The sequence below is a fragment of the Meles meles genome, chromosome X, assembly GCF_922984935.1.
Source record: "Meles meles chromosome X, mMelMel3.1 paternal haplotype, whole genome shotgun sequence".
NCBI lineage: Eukaryota > Metazoa > Chordata > Mammalia > Carnivora > Mustelidae > Meles > Meles meles.
Genome location: NC_060087.1, coordinates 90,561,496 through 90,583,381, shown reverse-complemented (window position 1 = coordinate 90,583,381; position 21,886 = coordinate 90,561,496). Strand labels below are relative to the sequence as shown.

General features: G+C 44.8%; 1 protein-coding gene across 3 annotated transcripts in view; it reads left to right on the top strand.

Moving 5' to 3' along the window:
* COL4A6 (collagen type IV alpha 6 chain) overlaps positions 1 to 21,886 on the top strand; it is a 282,697-nt gene that overhangs the window by 199,667 nt on the left and 61,144 nt on the right. For all 3 annotated transcript variants that reach the window (XM_045996296.1, XM_045996297.1, XM_045996295.1), the window contains exons 4-6: positions 14,377 to 14,511; positions 15,664 to 15,708; positions 21,736 to 21,852. In XM_045996296.1, the coding sequence (XP_045852252.1) occupies positions 14,377 to 14,511; positions 15,664 to 15,708; positions 21,736 to 21,852 (297 nt within the window). The remainder of the gene's footprint in view (positions 1 to 14,376; positions 14,512 to 15,663; positions 15,709 to 21,735; positions 21,853 to 21,886) is intronic.

Genomic DNA, 21,886 nt, shown 5'->3' with positions numbered 1-21,886 from the left:
ATTGCCAGGAGTTGGGAAGAGTGTGAAGAGTGGAAGTGGAGGCAGTGAGTGTTGTCTAGTCTATCAAGAATTGTGTTCTGGAAAGACACAGTGATGGAGAGATGGCGTTGGTCAAGGGCTAGGAGGAAAGATTTTGTTTTACTTTTTGACATCAGGCAGACCAGAGCATGTTTTGAAGACTGAAGGAAAGCAACCAGTCCAGAAGATATAAGGAAAAAGAAGGGTACTTACTAGAGTAGGGTCCTGAGTGATAGGGGGGCTCCCCTGAGCCCCAGTGTAGTCTACCTGACAATTGCTTATTGAAAGCCAGCTTTGCTCTCCACCTTGATTTGATATTTCCCCTAGCCATGCCTCTTCACCCTTGGGAGATCTTCCTTCCACTACTATGGCCTTATTAGAGCTCTCCCGCCTTTCGCTCCCTCGCTTTCTTTTCTTCTCCTGAGTTCCAGGGAATGGTTAAAATTGAACAAAATGAACCTCTCTTTGTCAGTCTGCAAGTCAAGAGAAACAATTAGTTTCTGAGTTCTCAGCCAAAGGACCTGAACCTCTCAAACACTTGAAGGGGAAAGAAAGCACTTGAAGGTTTGTTTACCACTCAGCTTTAGGGGACAGTAGTCACTACTCTTCGCTAGGACAGGCTTCACTGGGGACTTTATCTCTGCAGAATTTTCTGTTAGCATTGCCAGCACCAGACCTAGAAGCTTTTAAAAACCTCACAAAACCAGAGAAAGAAAAAAAAAAGTGGTGATGGATGGAGAGGTAAGGGGAGCATAGGGCCTGTTATCCCATTAACCTCACCAGGCCAGGCCCCTGGATTGGCCGGCAGCTTTTTAATCTCTTTTTCTACCCCCCAAATCCTGGGGTTTGGCTAGTTTTGCTTCCCTCCCCAGTGTCCCACCTGGATTCTTCAGAGACGAGTTTCCTGATTCATCTGGGAAATGAATCTGCTTTCTCTAGGAAGCGGATCACTGCTGCAAGTCATTGCTACTGTCCCTAAGGGAATAGTTGGACAGAACATGATGTGACAAAAATGCAAATGACATTTTAGAAGTGGGGAAGGTGGGGTGAGCTGTGAGCATGTGAGTTGCCTACTTCCCTCCTTACACATGGTGTGGACTCTGCATCGGGTGAAGCCATCTCCCTTCGAGTTGGGCACTAGACTGAACTACAAGGTCTTCAGTCATTGGTACATGTGGCTTGGCATGGCTAACAGTGGATTTTTCTGCATGTGTGAATCTCCAGGTTGTGCTCTCTGACTCCCAATTTGTCCAGACAGCACTGACTCAAGTACTCAATGCTCTCCCTAATTCATAGGTACAGCTAGTTCAGACTTCTTGCTTTGAGCAAAGCCAACTTTTCTAGTCAGTCATTTGTTAATCAGGAATTGCTAGCTCCCTTCCAGATCATTCTCCAGGCTGGACCCCAAGATCAGCTATGTCAACAAGGCTCTCATGTCCTCCTGTTGGACATATCCCTCTCCCTCACCCCCATCTTCCCCCCCACCAGTACCTCTGATGTCTGTGCCAGAGCCCAACCCTGGAAAACCCCCACCACCTGCTTTGCCTGCTCCTGCTCTTGGGCTGCCCAAGTATTGTTTGAGGAAACATCTTCCTTGACAAAAACATGTTCTCTAGTGTCAGCAGAGTTCCCAGGGCTGTTTGGCAGCCCTTCACACTTTTTCTAACATCTGACTTCCTGCCAAGTCCCCCATAATATCTCCTCCCATCCCTCTCCAGCTGAACCTCAGCTACCCTCAGTTTTATGTAATCTCACTTTGACATTGATTGCAAAAATGGAGGCCCATTTGAAATGGGCTTTCTCCACTTCCCTCTCACTTACCAAAACTTGTCCTTGTTTTGTTTTGTTTTTAAAATGCATCCTCCTCCACTCTCTCCTTTGGAGGAATAAAAGGCCCTCCTCTGTTTCTAAGACAAACTTATCAACGTCATCTGGGTTCAGAGTCATATCCGTCCTATCTTCCTCTGGCTTACAATATACTCATGTGTGTACATAACTCATCTTTCTGAATCAGATTGACATCTCCAGGGCAAGATCCATGTAATATTTCACTCTGTGTTCTCAACATGTAGTACCGTGGCTGACACATGGTAAGCACTCAACAAATGTTTACTAAATTGGTGAGTTATGAGGGGAGCAAGTAGATTGACTTGAGTTCTTTGTTCTTGGTGCATCTACTTAGTGGGTTACTAAGGGTTCCCCTGGACAGCAAGAATGACGAAGGGAGGAATCAAGAGGATTCAATAAGGTCCAGAACCAGTGTTTTTGGTGGAGTTACATGATGCGGTACTGGGATTTTTTTTCTTTTTACCTAGAACTGACCTGTCACTTCATAAAGGGAGTTGGGGAAAGAGCACTAGACTGGGAATAAGAGGGTCTGGCTGTGCTGCTCATAAGCTGTGTGGCCATGGACAAGTTCATTAACCTCTGGGCCTCAGTTACTTTCTCTAGTTCATTGAAGACAAGGTTATTATGAACATTAAGTGGAGTTGTGGATGTGCCAACACCTTGCAATCTGACTCACTTCTCCAGTACAAGCTTACAGTACTTGTTCTTTTTTTTAAGATTTTATTTATTTGAGAGAGAGAGAGAGAAAGAGTGGTAGGGAGGGGCAGAGAGAGAGAGAGAGAGAAGCAGACTCCACCCTAAGCAGGAAGCCCAATGAGGGGCTCAATCCCAGGACCCTGTGGTCATGACCTGAGCTGAAAGCAGACACTTAACCAACTGAGCCACCCAGATTCCCCTTGTAGCTCTTTTTTTTTTGATGCCACTATGGTTCTGGAGCTCCTACTTTTTATCTGTACCACAGCTGCCATCACCACTGCGGCCCGTCTTTCCTGTTGCACACAGAGCTAGATTTCACGTTAGCTTCTAATTATCCATCATATGAAAGGTAACAGGAAAAGATATCAGGATTTTGAAACCCTTGCTCTCCACACGCCCTTCCCATATCCTTTTTGGCCTATATGGATCTATGTGGATGACTTTACTTCTCCTTAGGGACTACTGCATAGGTGGGAGAGATGTTACTCATCCCAGCTTCTGAAATTCAAATCCATGGCTGGCTGAGAGGTATACTGTGGACTATGCTGGAATACCAGCAAGTCCTGCCATTTTTTTTTAAAGATTTTTTTTTTTATTTGACAGAGAGAGATCACAAGTAGGCAGAGAGGCAGGCAGAGAGAGGGGAAGGAAGCAGGCTCCCTGCTGAGCAGAGAGCCCGATGCAGGGCTGGATCCCAGGACCCTGAGATCATGACCTGAGCCAAAGGCAGCGGCTTAACCACTGAGCCACCCAGGCGCCCCGCAAGTCCTGCCATTTTAGCAGACTCCTGTGCCCACGGGCCTGCATATTTGGGTTGGAATGTGTATCTCTTTATCTGCATGGGTTTGGATATGAATACTCCTTTGGTTCTAAATGAATACAGGGGTGTGTGTCGGGGAGAGAACCACACTGAGACTATGTGAGTAAGTTGTTCCTCTTCCTTCCATGCCCTTCCCTCCCTTCTCAGGGCTCCCTGAACTCATTGGCAAGGATCCCAACAGGGAATTTCTTTGATCCTACCATCCTTTTATTCTTCTGTTTCAAAAGCAGTAGTTGGTTACTCCACATTCCCTCCAACTGCCAAATCTTGATGGCTTCTCATCAGAGACTTGGGGAAGCCAGCATTGATCCAGAAGCAATCAGCTCACATCAGCTCAGTATTGGACCAAAAGTTGTGCAGTGTATCAATGATGGGTAATTTATTGTGTCAAAGGAAAAGGCCACAAGTATTCCTTGTCTAAAGGAACAGATACACTGCAGGAAAAATTGCTGTCAAGTGAGTTTCTGGCAAGTCCTGTTTCACTTTGATTTTTATAATAAAACCATGGCTATGTTTTGCTAGAAACGCTAAAAGAAAAAGATCGGCTTTGGGTTGTAATTAAACCATGTATTTTAAATCACATTTTTAAAAACTACAATAATAAGATGATAGTGCAGGCCTAATCATCTTTAAACTATAATTAGAATCCTGTGCTGGACAGTTAATTTGTCCCCACCTTTCTCAGCTTTTAATTATGCTCTTCATTTGGTTCAATTTTTTTTCCCCTAGTGAAACCTCCTCCTCATGAGCCCTTTATTGATTTCAGGGCTTCTTGCCTTATAATACTAGCAAATGGATGCTTTTGAAAATTGGAAGTTTAGTTGTCAGAGTTTCCCCTCCACACACACCAAAAGCAAAGCTTTGTTGATAGAATGTACCCTCAGCCCCTCTCACATATGTTGTCTCAACTGATGCACAAAGCAACCCAGGAAATAGGTGGGGCATATAATAGCCCTATTTTGCTGATGAGAAAACTAAGGCCTAGAGATGAATTGGCTTTCTCAATATCATCCAGCTAGAAAGTGAGAAGGGGGAACAGAACCAGAATCTTAAGATTCTGCTTTAAACAAGAGGTTTTTCTGGGAGGCAATGACACCATCAATCTGAGTTTACTAAAAGGCTTTCTTAAGAGGCCCAGGCCATCAAATCATACACAAGTTGCCTTCTAAATTCGAAGAAGGAAAACAAAATTATGGCAAAGTAAGGATTTCAAGTTTTTTCAACTCACCTACTGGTTTAAGTGAAATTCATCCCAAGAAGAGCCATATTTATTTTCTCAGGTGGTCCAGAAACTCTGTATATGCTTTGTAGTACACTGGGTCTCTTTGTATAGATTGCGTGCCCATTTGAAGGGGTGTGGAGGACTCATTCAACTATCTGTAATGCTACAGAAGTGGTTGTTTTGTTTTTATTTTTAAATTTTTATTTATTTATTTATTTATTTATTTGACAGAGAGAAGTCACAAGTAGGCAGAGAGGCAGGCAGAGAGAGAGGGAGAAACAGGCTCCCCATGGAGCAGAGAGCCGGATGCGGGGCTCGATCCCAGGACCCTGAGACCATGACCCGAGCCGAAGGCAGAGGCTTAAACCACTGAGCCACCCAGGCGCCCCTGTTTTGTTTTTATTTTATATGGCCTGTTACTGGTCATAGTTATCATTTTGTTTGATTTTTGGTTCCTAGACTTCCCAATTACAATATTGACACAAAAGTCTGGTCTGGTTTCTGATGTCATTTTATGAGACCTGAAAATTCTTCATCAACGTATTCACTTCTATCTAGCAGACATCTCTGCTTCATCTTATTTTAACAATTATTGGCATTCCCCAGGGGCAAGGGAAACTACAACACATTTAAAGAAAAAATTCCCTAATTTCTGCTCAGCACAATGATCATCAAATTAGTATCCTGTGCCTCTATTCCCTTTTCTGCTGCTAATTTAATATGCTAGGAGTAGGGACTCATAGCACATCAGAATTTGTCTACATGAGCCTAGTAAACTGTCCATTACCCACAGAACAATTAAAGAGGCCATTTTAACTGTGGAACAATTAAAGAAGAAGGAAGAAGAGGAGGGGGAGGGAAAGGAGGAGGGGGTGGAGAGGAGGAGGAGGAGGGAAGAAATTAAACAAAAAGATATCTCCTCTTTTTTTAATTTTTTTTAAGTTCTGGGGAGTGCTATTCCTTGAACTTCCTTTTAGGACTTAATTTCTTAATTCCAGTAAGTGAGTTCCTGTTAAATATTACCTGTTCCAGTGAAAAGATTGGGCAAATAGAGATCAGTTGTTCTGCTATCAGCGAAAATGACAGTATTTTTCTGCCCAGAATAGTTCTCATTGCCCCTTTCCAATTGGGCCAGGGATTCTACATTCAGAGCATTAGTCAATGCAGAGAGGCAATGTAGCTTGGTGGAAGAAACAAAGGCTTTTGTATCACCAAAATTAGCTTCAGCATTTGCCTGATGGGTAACCTCAAGCAGGTTTCTTACCCTCTCTGAATCTGGATTTCAGTTTCTCACCTGTAAAATAAGTCTAATACCCACCCATTGGGGCTGTTAGATTACAGGAGATGGGACTTTATAAGTGCTTGGTAGAAAGAAGGTCATTATTACGTTTTTTTTTTTTTTTAAAGATTTATTTATTTATTTGACAGAGAGAGCTCACAAGTAGGCAGAGAGTCAGGCAGAGAGAGTGAGAGGAAAGCAGGCTCCCTGCTGAACAGAGAGCCCGATGCGGGACTCGATCCCAGGATCCGAGATCATGACCTGAGCCAAAGGCAGCAGCTTAACCCGCTGAGCCACCCAGGCACCCCCATTATTACGTTTTAGAAGAGGTATGATAGGGGTACCTGGCTGGCTCAGTTGGTAGAGCTAGCGACTATTGATGACAGGATCATGAGTTCAAGCCCCACGTTGGGCATGGGACCTACTTAAAAATTTTTTTAATTAAAAAAAAATAGAAGAGAAATGTGAATGAACAGGTAGAAGGGAGTGATGCAGAGTGTGGCCTAGCAAGAGTTAACTTTATCACTCTGGAAGGTGTCTTTCTAAAATATTCAACACATTTACAATAACCACTGGAATGGGTGTGTGTGTCTTTGCAAATAAAACATGTAGATGCATGTCTTCATGCCTGGGCTGGCTTTAAGCACTGATTACAGCTTAAGAACAAGAAAATAAATGTGATTTCATTTGGGTGTTGAGGGCGAACCTCTGATACTGCTTCTTAGCTGTGGCAGACACTAACAATTTGGGAGGGTTCCCACTTTGCTAGACACCGATCACCATTTATATATGTATGTATGTAGATGGGTAGGGTCAGTGTCCTTGCTGGCAAACTGTAGATGATGCTATCAGCATCAAGCTGAACCAGGGCTTCCTCGGCCACAAAATGGGTCTGCCTGTCTATCTGTATGAAATGAGTCTTGGTCATACACTAGATCTATTCTTCACCAACTGTGTGTATTTCTCCCTTATTTACTTCTGCACACAATGCTAGCCCATTAGTGCTATTACTAAGAGAGTGGAGCATAGGGCTCTGTGGATGGCTGTCTCCATATGTTGCAACAGAAGGAGCACAGAGGTGATTGGGAGGCCCTGATACCAGTTCTGCCACTGACCAATGGTATGACATTAGCAAACCCAGTAGGCTAACCGCTTTGTAACTTGATGCCCTCAGCCTACCCACCCAGATGTATTGTGATCTTCCAAAGGAATGGTGAAAGGAAAAGTATCCTGAAGTATCTTAAATATTCTGGCCTTGGGGGTGTTATCTTTAGGTTCTTTCTTACCGTATATTTCATGGCTAGGAGAGAGACTCTAGCTACTCCAGCCAGAGTCTGATAAGTTCTTGCATTTCCTCTGCCCAGCCCTATGGCAAAGATGGGAATTCCAGTTGGAACATAAGAACAAAATGTAGAGTTCAAGCCATCTAGTTCCTAGGCTAGAGGTCAGGGATCTCTGCTTCATTTTCCCCAAAGGCCATTAGAGGTCTTTTTCAGGATAGCAACAAAGGCTTTTAATCTAATTTTTCCCCTAGCTAATGAGACACAGAGGTGACCTTCTTGAAGACTCCCAAGTACACATTTAATTCTGCATTGTTGTTTATTCCACAGCACACCTCAAAATAGAATGTCTACTGCATACCAGACATGGCATCTCTGGAGATATCATGGTAAATGTGTCAACTGAGCACCCTGCCCTCTCAGACCTTCAGTCTAGTGAGGGCAACAGGTGCAGAATCTCTCTCTACATGGTCCCCACATATCTTAATCCTCACTTCTTCAAAGATGGACTCCTCATCTTCCACCCAAGACTCTTCTTCCCCTAGGCTTCCTCAAGTCAGTGAAGAGATCCACTCAGTTGTCAAATCAAGAAACCTGGGAGTCATCCTTCCCACCTCCCTCTGCCTAACCCACCTATTCCAATCTAGTACTATGCTATATGGTTTTTTACCCTCTGAAAACATTCTCAAATCTATCTTCTCCTTGTCTTCACTTTCATGAACCTAGTCCAGGTCACCATTATTTCTCTCCAGGAAGTCACAGCCTCCTCACTGGGTTCTGTTTCTCTGGTCTTGCTGCCCCCTCCTCTCCCTTCCTTTATGTGTAGAATTGATACTGTATGGATTTTGGTTAAGTTCCTTTCCCTTTCTGGGCATCAGCATCTCCATCCTGAATGGGATGAGGTCCTAAGTCTTGTTCAGCTCTCTTTTTCTGCAGTCCCATGATCAGATGGTTCTTGATTGCACTCTGATATGGCTATCTAGACTTCCAATGAAGGTATTGCTGTGCCTGACCAATGGCTTCTCAGTGTGCATATTCATTCATTCATTTCTCCATTCATTCAGCATTTACTGAACTCCCACTATATACTAGGCACTGTACTTAAGTGCAGGTGATTTGGTGGGGAATAAGACACAGGACTTATCCTCAAGGAGTGCAATCTACTGGGGGGTATAGATACAAACAAGCAATCTATCAGATTCTGTGAGGTGGGGGCAATCATGGAAAGCTCCCTTGAGGAGCTGACATCTTTATAAAACATTTTTTTAATTTTTTTAAAATTTTTTGAGAGAGAGAGAGAGCATGTGTGAGTGAGCGAGTGAAAGGGGGGTGAGAGCTAGAGGAGAGGGAGAGAGAGAATCTTAAGCAGTCTCCACACCCAGTGTGGAGCCCAATGTGGGGTTCAATGCAGGGCTTGTTCTCATGACCCTGGGGTCATGAACTGAATTGAAATCAAGAGTCAGGCACTTAACTGACTGAATCATCCAAGCATACCTGGAGGAGCTGATATCTTTATTGGATCCTGAATGATAAATAGGAGCTAACCTGGAGATCAGAGACATGTACAAAGGCCCTGGGGCAGGATGTTAAAAGAAAGTAAAGCAAGTTTGGCAGATGGTAGACCAATTGGGAGCCTGTGGCAACACTCTAGGGGAGACATGAGGAAGACCTGGCTGAAGACCATGAGGATAGAGAGAAATGAACAAGTTTGTTATATTTTGGAGGTGGAATTGACAGTCCTTGCTAGTGGATTGGATGTGGAAGATGAGGGAAGAGAGGTCATGGAGAACGTTTGGGTTTCTGGTTCAGTCAACTTTGTGGATAGACTGCGATTTGCAAAGTTAGTTCCATTAACTCAAGGGGAAGAAACTGGTTTTGGGAATAGGGTTGAGGAGAAGATGATGAGTTCAGCTTTGGTCTTGTTGCGTTTGGGATGGTATATCTAGATGGAGAGGCCTAGTCAGTCATTAGTTATCAGGATCTGGCACATGAGAAGAGCAATCGGGGCTAGAGGTTCAGACTGGAGAGTCATTAACATGTAGAGGAAGTTCCTTTAGGAGAATGAGCAGACACTGAAGAGCTGAGTGCCCAAGAGAGCCAAGACACCAACACTAAGTAAGCATGACAATGCTCTCATAGATGTGGGGTGCTGGCATACATGCGCATTCATTCCTGGTCACACATCCCTGCCCCAAAGAGAGTTTCTCAATGGTATCTGTGCATCTTCCCCTTAAACTTTAGAGAAGGAAAATCAAAAGTACTCAATCGTAACTTCTCCATTTTATCATAAATGATACGTAAAGAGGAATGGGAACGGATACTTTCATGCTACCTGCCAGGAGCTCATTAACTCACTTAAATTCCTACAATAACCCTCACGAGAGCTATTATTTCTCAGAGCTCTAGAGACTCAGCGGTTAAGTCACTTGCCCAAGGTCACCTAGATATTATATGGCAGTAAGGAGATTGGACTCCAGATCTGTCAGACTCCAGATCCAGCATTCTCATACCAGGAAAGTCTGCGCATGTTCCCTTTTCTCCTCTGCTTCATAGATATCATTTGCATCCCCTAGCGTAATGCTTTGCTCTCCATTAAAATACAAATCCCCTTGGGGAGAAGTAAAGCTCTAAGTTGTTGTCAGTCATGTATGCCTCAGTGGCAATGAGTTTCAGATTCTTCTGTAGGTATAAATTTTAATTTGATTGGAGAAGGACACTGGAAACTTCAGGGAGGGATAAAAAGACAGAAAGGGGGCTAGTAAAGAAAAGCCAGCCCCCTCTCCATGTCACACTCCTAACTAGTCTGAGGTGTGTGCTTTTAAGAGTCTTCGATACTATTTTTGTGCATGTCTCCCCTTCTCTGGGGTTTTGCTTTCCATGGTTTCGGTAACCTGCGATCAGCTATGGTACCAAAGCAGACGATCCTCCTTCTGACCTATTCACTAGTAGCCTAACGCTACCTCACAACGCCTGCATATTTCCCCTTGTTTCGTTGTATCATCTCACCTCATCTCAAGAAGGGGGAGTCCAAAACAGTAAGATATTTTGAGAAATAGCCCTCATTCACATAACAATTTTTTAAAGCAAAGTGTTAATAGTTCTATTTTATTATTATTGTCAATCTTGTGTTGTGGCTGGTTTACAAACTAAACTTTATCCCAGGTATGTATGTATAGGAAAAACAATAGTGTTTATATATGTATATAGGGTTTGGTACCATCTGCGGTTTCAGGCAACCACTTTGGATGTCTTGGAACACATACCCATGAACAAGGAGGGACTACTGTCTTTTATATGCAGAGCCATTACTGGGTCTGTTATCCCAGTAATGTGGGGCCAGAGCTGTGGGTGTGGTCTGATCTGAGGTGACCCAAAACTGCATCCTTACCCCAATGCCGTGTGGTCAGCGGGAGGCAGCCAGCCCGGGCTTCAATAGGGCAATGCAGTTCCTGGCCTCAGGCACAAGTCCCAGCTCAGTCTCTTGAGAATTCCACCCTGCTGTGCATATTTAAAATCCCTGGCAGATGGAGGCAAGAGAGCTTGTTGGAAAGACTTGGAGGAGTCCCTTCTGCCCTGTCTGGGTCTGTTTGCCAAAATAAATGACATGTATCAGGGCAGGGCATTGGTCCAAGCCCATTGAAATTCTGCTAGCAGTCCAAACAGTGCCTGTGTTTCAGATTGGTTCTGTGAAATGATCAGAGTTAGGAAGAGAGAAATGATGTGTGAGCATCTGGCTGCTACAGCCTACTGATAGGGATAGTCCCAGGGGCGGGCCTGGGAAAAGGGGGGAAGCCTCAAGGACCCCCTAGGACATCTGCCACTGGCGAACCAGGAAAGAGCCACACACTGGCAGGGGCAGTCTGGTTGGAGTCTCGTAATGTTTTCCTCACTAGCTCTGGGACCCGAACAAGTCCTTCCCGTTCTCTCGGCCTCTTCCCCCACCCCACCATGTTTAAAACAGAACCTAGATGAAATGGTCTCCAAGGGCCCTTTCTGCTCGAACATTCTGTGACTTCTCTGACACTGGTTTGATTTCTTTTTATTTGTATTGAGAAAGAGGCCCACCCACCCACCTGCTTATCTGCAGCTGCTGTGTTCTCACACTGACCTCTGCTGGCCATTATGAAAAGTGCAACCGATCGCTACTTCGCAGCGCCCCCCCCCCCCCCCCCCCCCCCCCCCGCCAAAAGCAGTTCATCATTTATTTAGGGTTAAGCTTCAGCAGTAGAGTGAGCACAGAGACAGGAGCCCTGTGCCTTGGAGACGAGCGAGAAAGAAGATGCATCTGGAAGCACAGAGCAAGCATATCTAGAGATGGCTGACAAAACATCCCAGAAAACAAACGTTGTCTCTCACTTCTTCTTGTAGCCATCTTCATCTGTTCCCGGTGCTCTGAACACTGTAGGATGACAGTGCAGTGGGAAGGAAGAGTCCTTGTCTCTTAGCCTATGACTGCAGGCTCTAGAAGGGCCTAGCACCCCACTGCAGAGGCAGTTCTAGGCTCCTGGTACCTCAGAGGCCTCGAGACATCCCGCATGCCCTGCTTCTGGCCCTTAGGTAGGCCTGAGAGCTTCCTAGCTGAGGCCAGCCCAGAAGCTGTACCTCAGAGGTAAGCATGCCCCTGAGGGGGGCCATTTCAGAGACCCCTTTGGAAAAAGAATTAGAATCCAAAGAATCCACAAGTCCTTTCAGAGACTCACTTTAAGCTCTCTGTGGCAAATTCAGCATGGCAGGCCCCCCAAGAGAAAGGGAGCCGGCCAGGGAATCCTACCTTTTCTGGATGGAATCAGATTTCCTGTTGAGTCCAGTCCTAGAATCGCCTCATTCCTACATCTCCTTAGTTACTCTTGCTGAGCGTGTGCTCACAGAGGCAAGAGACCAGAGTCGGAGCATGCCAGCCAGGCCTTCCCTGCTCAGGCCCCAGTGATGTGAGCAAGATGGGAATTGGGCCACACCATAATCCACTCTCTCAGTGAAATGGTTTATTGTGCTCTCCACCACCCATCTCTTGATGTGGGAAAACTTTGGGCAGGCCTCAGATTTGAGTCAAGCTTTCAGTGCCCTGCCTGCCTTGTCTCTGCTAGTAATAACCTGGCCTCAGCAAGCCCATCCTGTGTCCCATCCTCCCACCAACCACTCCCCTCCTCCCCCAACAGCTGGTTCTTATCTGTCTCCCTTGTTCCAGCCTCAGGCAGGCTGCCCTGGCCTCCGGCTGATACACACATGTTCTGAATGCTCACTGATGAGTTTCAGCCTCAAAATGCTGCCTTCCTCCCATCCATCCCCTATCTCCAAACCTCTGAGGGTTCCCTATGAGCTCCTCTATCAAGTCTTCAACTTTCCTTCCTTGCTTTCCAGGCCCACCTAAGTTGGGGCCCCCTTTCTTTCCAGCGTGGGCCATGACTCTCCTCAACCATGGACAGAACGTAAGCATTTCACAGACCTTCCATGGCCAACACTTTCTTTGTGTTCCTGGACCACTTAGGCTCTGTTCCAGACTTGTACTGTTTGCTCTGGTTTTGTGACCTACCTTTTAGACTTCTTCGTTAACCCTTAACACTCCAGCATTATATTTTTTATAAGTATATAAAATATACAATATTTTGTATAAAATATGCTTTATTTTTATAATTGGTCTTCTTTTTAGTATTGGTATTGGTCTTTTTCTTCTTTTTTGGTCTTTTTCTTTTTCTTTTACCATATATGCAAGAGTAATAAATAACAGAATCATTACATAGAAAATTCCAACAACGAGTGGTAAAAGCATAAAAAGTTAAAGTTCTCTTCCAGCTCCATCATTCCCAGAAATAAGCCCATTAAGCACGCCACAGCCTAGCACCTTTTAAAGGTTATACGTTCAGTGCTGGAGAAGGTTGAGTGGTGCGTGGTAACCCCTGAAAATTGCATCTCCTTGGGAAGAACCTCTTTGTACTTCCTTAGGTGAGTCATCAGTCTTTGTGTGCCTGATTGACACCAGAAATTTTACTCTAAAGGTCCCACATAGCTGGTGGCCACTTGCATCTCTAGTACGTGATTCTAACCACTGCCTAAAGCATCTGTCCTTTTTCCATCCTTTTAAAAAGTTACCTTTGCGGGTGAATATTAAGGAGCCTGTCTAATGGGCTTTTCTGAGTTTTTCGCAGATCTGAGGAAATTGCAGGTTTCAGTCTGAAAAAGGGCCAAGAGGTGGAGGTGGGAAGCGTTCATGAAAATAGCATCTCTACCTGGTATGGTGTTGTGTTCTCTGAGAGGTAATGCAGATTACTAATGATTTTCATCTTTCTGCCAAGAATATTCAGTACCTGCTGGGATTTGTTCTAAATGATAGACTAGCCCACCTGTGTTGCACCCACTGTGGTTAATTCTCTGTCTCGGTCAGCTTGAAATGTCAGCCTGAACTCTCATGCTTAATTGTTACAGGCACTTTATAGCTAATGCATTCAAAATCCTTGAGGTGCTCCCTCTTGCTATCATAATTGATGTTTAATGCGTAGTCTCAGGCTTCTTGAATTTTACACGTTCAACACTCTACAGATGATGGGTTGAAGGGAAAGAAGGAGAAACAGAGGAAAAATAAACTCTTTGTGTGTGTGTGTGTGTGTGTGTGTGTGTGTGTGTGTGTGTGTTCCCTGTAAGCTTCTGTTTCCAGTTGCAGTGACAGGGCCCTGGGATCTGCATATGAAGATGAGCTTTTGCAGGTTGATCAGTCCATGGGTTTCTGGGTTCTCCCCTCTCTGGATCTTTCTCCCCTCTCTGGATCCCCCGAGGCAATGTTCTTTACGCCTAGCCATTTCCGGACTTCATAGCAAGTACGGGATTGGCCATTTGAATGTGAGTTATAAAATGTCACGATGCTCTCCAGTGTTATGTTCTTTCACTGTTTTGACAATCTGATGGATGACCTGGCACTAATCTGGAAGAGGACAATATTATCCTGCCTGAATAACTAATCTCCTAAGAAGTACAAAGTTGAAGGATCTTGGTGCACATGAATCTTATTAAATGTGCTTATAAAATATGTTCTATCCAAATAAGCTTAGCAGCCCTGAAAATAGCCTTTTCTGATCCATGTCTGGAACTTTGGCATGCTTCACAGATCTCTAAGCCAAAATTATTTAGTGAAGTAATGACAGTGTTCTCTGTGCATGGGAAAATTGGAAGTGTTGATGTTGAGTCCCCTATTTGCTAACTGCACCCCTTCTCTCCATCATAGGGGCGACCAGGACCAATCGGAATTCAAGGTCCAACAGGCCCTCAAGGATTTGCTGGCCCTAGTGGTTTAGCAGGGTTGAAAGGAGAAAGGGGTTCCCCAGGCCCCCTGGGACCATATGGACCAAAAGGAGATAAGGTAAAAACACCAGAGCTTGGTTTTTCTTTGACTATGGACCACATGTATGAAGGTAAAAAGTTCTAAATCTCAGTTCTGTTCATTTATGGAAATAATACTAATACCAAGGACCTTGGTGCCAGGCTACAGAATTTAACAGGAAACAGGCTGGGGCACACACTGGGGGATACCCATTTCTAGAGAGACCCTCATGGCAAGCAAGCCATAAAGCATATGTGTTGGCTACTTCCTAGAAAAATGGGCTTGCTGGGCTGGGATTTCAGGTGGGTTTGATGTGGGCATGGGTCAGAAGTTCAATCAGCTGGGCAGGAGATGACAGGAATCCATTCAAGGAGACTGGGAAGCAAAGTGTCAGAATGCTGGGAAGAAATCTGGGCCACAAAGGTAGGGAAAGACACTCAAGAAAGGAGGTTGATCATATCATGGTAGCTGGCTGAGTTTAGCAGCTTAGTTTATATTCCCTGCAGATTTTAATCACCTCCTATTCACCCCACTGGTAAAGGAGGTATTCCCACCCTAGGGTTCTGGGGATGGCAGAAGATATGACCCCTGATGCCAGATGGAAGATATTGACATCAGGTTTATTAGTCACTTAATTCACGGTACAGGATAGAAGGACACCATACACCACACAGGACCACAAAATGGTGGGTGGAGGTGCACTTGGAACAGAATAAACCAGAAGGGGCTGTGGGAGGCAACACTGAATAATTCACTGGGCCATCAGGGACTGAAACCCACGACTCAGGAATAAGCAGAAGCTGCACCTTCTCTGTTTCATAAGGAGGGCCATTTGCCTAGGAGATCTTATCTGTGGGAGCAGAGGAGATAGGGGAACTTGGGACTAGGCCGTTAGAGGCCCTCCTGGTTTTCCCAGATGTCAAAACAGCACCTGATACTGAGCCATTATTTTCAGTCTGGCACCATATTGCTTAAAATAAAAACTGGTATCAGAACACAGACATATTTAAGACCTTGAGTATAGGCAAGTGATTACCCAGACCTGGACGAGGGAGCTAGGTGACATAATGTGGAGAGGGAAGTGCACAACACTTCTCAGCTTAGGTCACAAATCACATGGAAGAACCCACTTAATCTAGTAGAGATCAATTAGAGTGTCTCTTACCTTCTTTTTCCTACTCCTTGTTTTAGGGTCCCATGGGAGTTCCTGGCTTTCTCGGCATCAATGGGATTCCAGTGAGTATGTGCACAGAGGCATTTTTTAATATCACTTCTAGGTCACCTTGGCCTTCACCACATCCTGTTTCAAGTGTTGAGATGCACACAATCGGGTTTGAAGCAAAGTGTTTGCACACACTTTCCCAGGGATTGAGTTACAGGTAGCACTCAGTCAGGTGGCTGGAACATGCACAGGCATAACCCTCAATATCTTAGCCAAGAAGTGTTAGGTCTTGTGGTTGAGGGGAGATTCAACTGGGGATGATATGTGGAGACACACATCAGAGCACATGCATACTCATTATAAGAAAATTAAGGGAAAAAAAAAGAATAGTAAGAGGATACATGAATTAGACAGAAAAACACTTGGTGGTATCTCGATACATTTCATTCCAGTAATTTGTTCTCTACAGCCTTGTCTCATTCCAGAGTGAATTTCCCTTTAGTTTTTGCAGAGTGGGTGTTCCAAAGATCATGCAGAGACAGCCTCTTCCCTTTATCCTGAAGACCTGGTTTTGCTAGATATAAGTGAGGAATTTGGAGCTTACAGGCATCTCTTTTTCCCATTTTATCTGGTCCAACCCCCTGGGTGCTCTGTTCACCCTGTATCTTTATTTATCCCACCACTGGAGAGTCTATGATTAACATTTTGCCAGTGTTGATTAACATTTTACCAGCCTTTAAAATATAGTATTTGCAACCTTACTGCTGTCACTTTTTAGTTCTGCTTTTTGTCACATGTCTATATATATATCTAATCTGTAGCCTGGGCTGTGTTCATCTATGGCAGTGGTTTTCAGCCTTGTTATGGAGAAGACCCAAAGGTTTGTGTGGAAGCTCAGTGTATGGATCAGGGAAAAGTAGAGCTTCTTTGTTTGAGGGAGGTTTTAGAGCCTGTTATTATCCTTCCAACAACCTCTAAGCCCTTCTTCTGAACCATATCTAAGCACAGTTTGGCAAATCCTGGACTTAACAGCTTCTAGAGTTATACTGCATTATCATCTAGTATCAAGGAAGGGGGCTTAAATCTCTTTGTGCCTATCTCTAGGTATTTCTTGTGCACCTGCTAGATGCTGTCATTCTACCACAGGGATACAGAAAAAAACATATGAATCTACCCTCAGATTTTCATCTGGGGTCCCTGGATGGCTTAATTAGTTAAGCATCTGCCTTTGGCTCAGGTCATGATCCCAGGGTCCTGGGATCGAGACCCGCATCAAGGTCTCTGCTCAGCAGGGAGTTTGCTTCTCCCTTTCCCTCTGTTCCCTCCCTGCTTGTGTGCTCTCTCTCTCTCATGCTCTCTCTCTCAAATAAACAAACAAAATATTTAAAAAAGATATTATCATCTGATCCATTTTCTTTCCAGATCTAGTATACAGTTGTGAAGCTGGAAGACAGAAGTCTCATTTCCTTCCATTTGTTATCTGTATCAACAAATCGGCCATCAGAATTCTGCATTTTATCCAACTGTAGAGTTTGCAAAATGCCCAGAAATGGGCCAGCAGGGAAATAAGTGTATGGGGTTGGCTGTTCTTTTATGACATCCTCTGGCATTTTACCCTGGCTGTGTTCCTATCAGCACTTTATCCAGGATCTCAGTTCAGATTGTGTGTCTTCTGGGAGACAGGGGTAAGGAAAACTAGAAAGCTGGAGAGCACCTCTTCCATTCCTTTTGGGGAGCTGAGTAGGGGAGTTGGAGCCTGCAGCAGCACTGAGCCCTTCATCCTGTAGTCTCTTTTTAATGGGGGCTGGACAGAAGAGAATCCTGTGACACTGAGACTGATTCCAATTCTGAAGTGGGACATGCCCCAGAGTCCAGCAGGACCCTTCTGCCTTCAGCATGTGGCCAGGAGAGCCCTAGTGCTTGCAAGAATTGATCACTTCTCTCTGGGGCTTCACTACTTGAGAGAATGAAGTATGGTGTCCAGATTCCTCCAAATAAATGTACTGCCCCTGATAGAAGTCACCACTCCCTGGGCCCTTCCCTTGACCAAAGATTGTCTATGTTTGTTTTTTACTATCAATTGCTTTAGCCTCAGTCTCTAAGGTTCTCTTATTCCATTAAATTATTCTCCCTTGTTCCTTCCCTCTCTTCCAGTGGTTCAAGATGTATTTATTGGGCACCTTCTGTTTGCTGTTTACCTCTCCCTTCCATCTCCAATCCAGGAGTCTTTGGTATCTCCTTATTACATGTGGCCCATGGTATTTATTAGGTGTCTTATGTGATGGTCTTATCTAGCTTTCTTGAAAGTGCAGAGTACATCTCCTACTCCACTCAAAGGTCCCAGAGATCCTGGGGATAAATTCACCACATGCTAGGAATGCTAGAAATATCTGTGGGACTGACTTCAACCTCTAGTGCCCACAAAAGCAACAGTTGTCAGACTGGCAGGACTCCCTCAGACATAGGAAGACTAATTATTTTGCTCTACTTTCGGCAGCTGAAACCAACAGCTTTCCCAACACATTTTACTAAACTGGATCACTGCACAAATCTGATTCCCCGCTTAATATTGGCTGATCGCTAACATATGTGTCACTGCTTTTGGTCCCAAAACTCCATCGTTGCTGCCATGTAGGTAGTTTCAACATGAGTGAGCAAATAATCATTTTATGATCATTCAAGTTTGTGCACCAAGGGGCACAGCAACCAGTTGGGAGAATGAACAAACAAGCATTCATTAAGATAGTCAACATTAGAATAATGTAGACTCAGGGCAGTAGGCTTGTGGTTTTTTCATGATATCACAGCTGTGCACTGGGGATGTGGGCACCCACAAGAAATACATGTTTATCAACTGTTTTCGTTCCCATAAGTTGGAAGCAGAAGTTTTCAAGTTGTCCTTTGCAATGTATGTTTAGTTTTTCTCCTGGAGTTAATCTCAAATATTTCCCTTCCTAGAGACTCGTAAATGAACATACCAGATTTATATCTTCAAAGTGGACACAGACCACTCACCAAATGGAAAATTTTCCCTTTGAAATCTGGGTCCGGAGGAATATTGCTTTTCTGGATTACAGCCCATCTTATTCTGTGTGTTTGGTGCCTTGTGGTTGTATAGAATCGTGGTGTCCTCCCTCAAAGAGCTACATTCTTGTTGAGAGCTAGCCCACACATGTGTAAAATCATTAGCTAAAACCAGAAGGGGCCAAGTGCCCGAAATGCTGTGGTACTACTGATAATTAAAAAAGGAGCTAGTGGGGCGCCTGGGTGGCTCAGTGGGTTAAGCCTCTGCCTTCGGCTCTGGTCATGTTCCCAGGGTCTTGGGATTGAGCCCCACATCTGGCTCTCTGCTCAGCAGGGAGCCAGTCCCCCCCCCCCCCCCGCTTCTCTGCCTACTTGTGATCTCCGTCTGTCAAATAAATAAATAAAATCTTAAAAAAAAAAAGGGGGGAGCTAGAAGTTCAGCCCAGTGACATATCCTGGTTGACTTACCTGGGGGAAGAAGGCTTCCTTCACTGAGCTCCTACTTAGTAAACTTAGCCTCATTTAATTGTAATCATGAACTTTTCATTTCATTTTGATGTTGACAACAACCCTAGCAGGTAGTATTATTCATCTCCATTTTTACGGATGAAGAAACTGAGGCTCAAGATGGGGAGAGGCAAAGCTGGGATTGGAATACAAGTCTGGCTGACTCAGAACATGCTTTAGCTGTCATCTCATGGTATCAGCTGGACAAGACAGGGCTGACAGGTCTAAGTCAAATGCCAGAGGTTAATTCCAGAGAATTCAGCTAAGGTAGGAAAGAATAAACAGGTGGATAATAATGCAGGTGGAAGATATTAGGAATCCAGGCAAGGGGCACCTGGGTGGCTCAGTCAGTTGAGCGTCTGACTCTTGATTTCAGCTCAGATCATGATCTCGGGGTGGTGAGATGGAGCCCCACATTGGGCTCGACACTCAGTGCAGAGTCTGCTTGAGATTCTCTCTCTCTCCCTCTGCCCCTCTCCCCACTCATGCTCTCTTTCTAAAATAAATAAATAAAATCTTTTTTTAAAAAAGGAATTCAGGCAAGAAAACCACAGGGTTGGGGCCTAAGTTAAAAAAAAAAATGTGGATACCAACAGGTAAGAAGCCAGGTAGAGGTTTTGGTGTCAAACAGAACTAAGGCCCCAGGAGTGAGACAGGTGCCTAGTACTGAGCCAGTCTGTTGTCTTTGTCTTAACTCATCCCTGTTACCCAGCTGAGCGATAATGCCTAGTGTGTTTGCCTGGGATATTTTAAAGTGGTGATCAGGATTCCAGGAAGAAATAGACACTCTACCTGAAAGGGTTAACTGAACTAAGTGACATGAAGGGTATATTTAAAGGATGTAAGCATGATTCAGGGGAACAGCAATGGATTGCCAAGCAATTAACACAAGAGCTTTGGCTGTCCCAAGTCCCAAAGGGGAAAGAAAGAATGGTGATACTGGAAGTGGATACTGGTCAGATCTGGAGCCACGGAGTAGGGGTTGCTCAATGAAGACTTGTAGATAAATGTGGCCATTGTCAGAAATATGGCCAGGGAGGGATTGCATGGGGGAAATAAACAACCTGTGCTGTTTCTGCTCCTGTTCTTTGATCATCATCCCAGTAAGGAGACACAAGGAAAGGGAGCCTCAGTGGCACTGTCCATAAAGGTAAGCCTCCGAAGGCACAGATCTGGGGAAGGTGGAACATAGATCTTCAGGGCAAACAAGAATAGCTATTTCCTTCCGGAATAAAATGTTCACGACTTAGTAAGCTGCTCCCGGTTTCCCCAGCGCAGCTAAATTCATCACCTGAGTCTGGGCAGGCACTCATTGCAGCCAGTTTATTGCGAAGATAATTTTTTTGACCATTCTTCTGTTCTTAGCACTCCATGAGTTCAGCACTCTAGACTTACACTTTTATATCAATAGACTATCTCCTACCACCACAATAAGAATGAAAACGCATCAAAATTCTATGGAGCATTTTCCTAATAAGAATTTGACAAAAGCTCATTTGCCCCAATAATGCGAAAGATTGAGTTTCAAATGTGTGGCACGCTTTCCTCAAATTATTAAATATCCATGGCTGGCTTTAAAACATGCACGTGAGAGGGTAGGAGTCAAACTTGTATGGACCTGTCCAGATTTCTGGGCTTTAAGGTCATCTCTTTGCTCTATACCCAACACACAACCCACTCTTTTATATACATATATATAAATTTTATTTATTTATTTGACAGAGAGAGAGGTCACAAGTAGGCAGAGAGGCAGGCAGAGAGAGAGAGGGAGAAACAGGCTCCCCACTGAGCAGAGAGTCCGATGCGGGGCTTGATCCCAGGACCCTGAGATCATGACCTGAGCCGAAGGCAAAGACTTAAACCACTGAGCCACCCAGGCGCCCCACACAACCCACTCTTGATGACAGATTTTAAAAGATCTGTTCCCGCCGAAAAAGTGGACTCTGTACACCATGGAAGCTCAACTTCTATCATGTGAATGATTGCCAAGTCCCCTGGCAAAACAATGGTCTCAGTAGCAAGTGTGGAGAAGAAGTGAAGACATAGGGGTGGTGCCGTGGAAACTGCTTCTGCTCTGTTGACCAATAGCCAGCATCCTTTCCTAGGCAGAGCCGTATTTTAAAAAAGCCCTAGTATTTCCCAATACAGAGAGCCAAACCAGGCTGCCCGGGTTCTGGTCTATTCTGAGGAAGTCCCAAGGCCTGGCATGATTCCCTGATGGTAACCCTTCAGCGGCCAGCCACCTCAGTCCTATCTTAATATATCTTTGTACCCTGGGAAGATGAAGTTGCACCCCATTGTGTATCCCATCTCTTCAGGCTTGATCCCTTTGGTTTCAGCATGGGTCTGGTTAACACATCGATCCTTTGGTGGGGGGGTCCCCCTGCACTGTCACCAGCTCCATACACCTGAGTGTGGAGGAAAGCTTTAAGATAATGGTTCTCATAGGGCAAAGGGAGTGGACAAGGAGCCAGAGGTGGGCAGCATACTTGGTTTTTCTTCCTGGGGAGCTTGTCAGGGTAGGTCGGAGTCCTGTGGCTGATGTGATCCCTTCTTTTCTCTTGGAACAGGGCCACCCCGGACAGCCAGGGCCCAGGGGCGTACCTGGCCTGGATGGCTATAATGGCACTCAAGGAGCTGTTGGATATCCAGGCCCTGAGGGGTATCCTGGGCTTCTCGGACCACCCGTATGTTGCCGAATCTTTGTCGGTTATTTCAAAT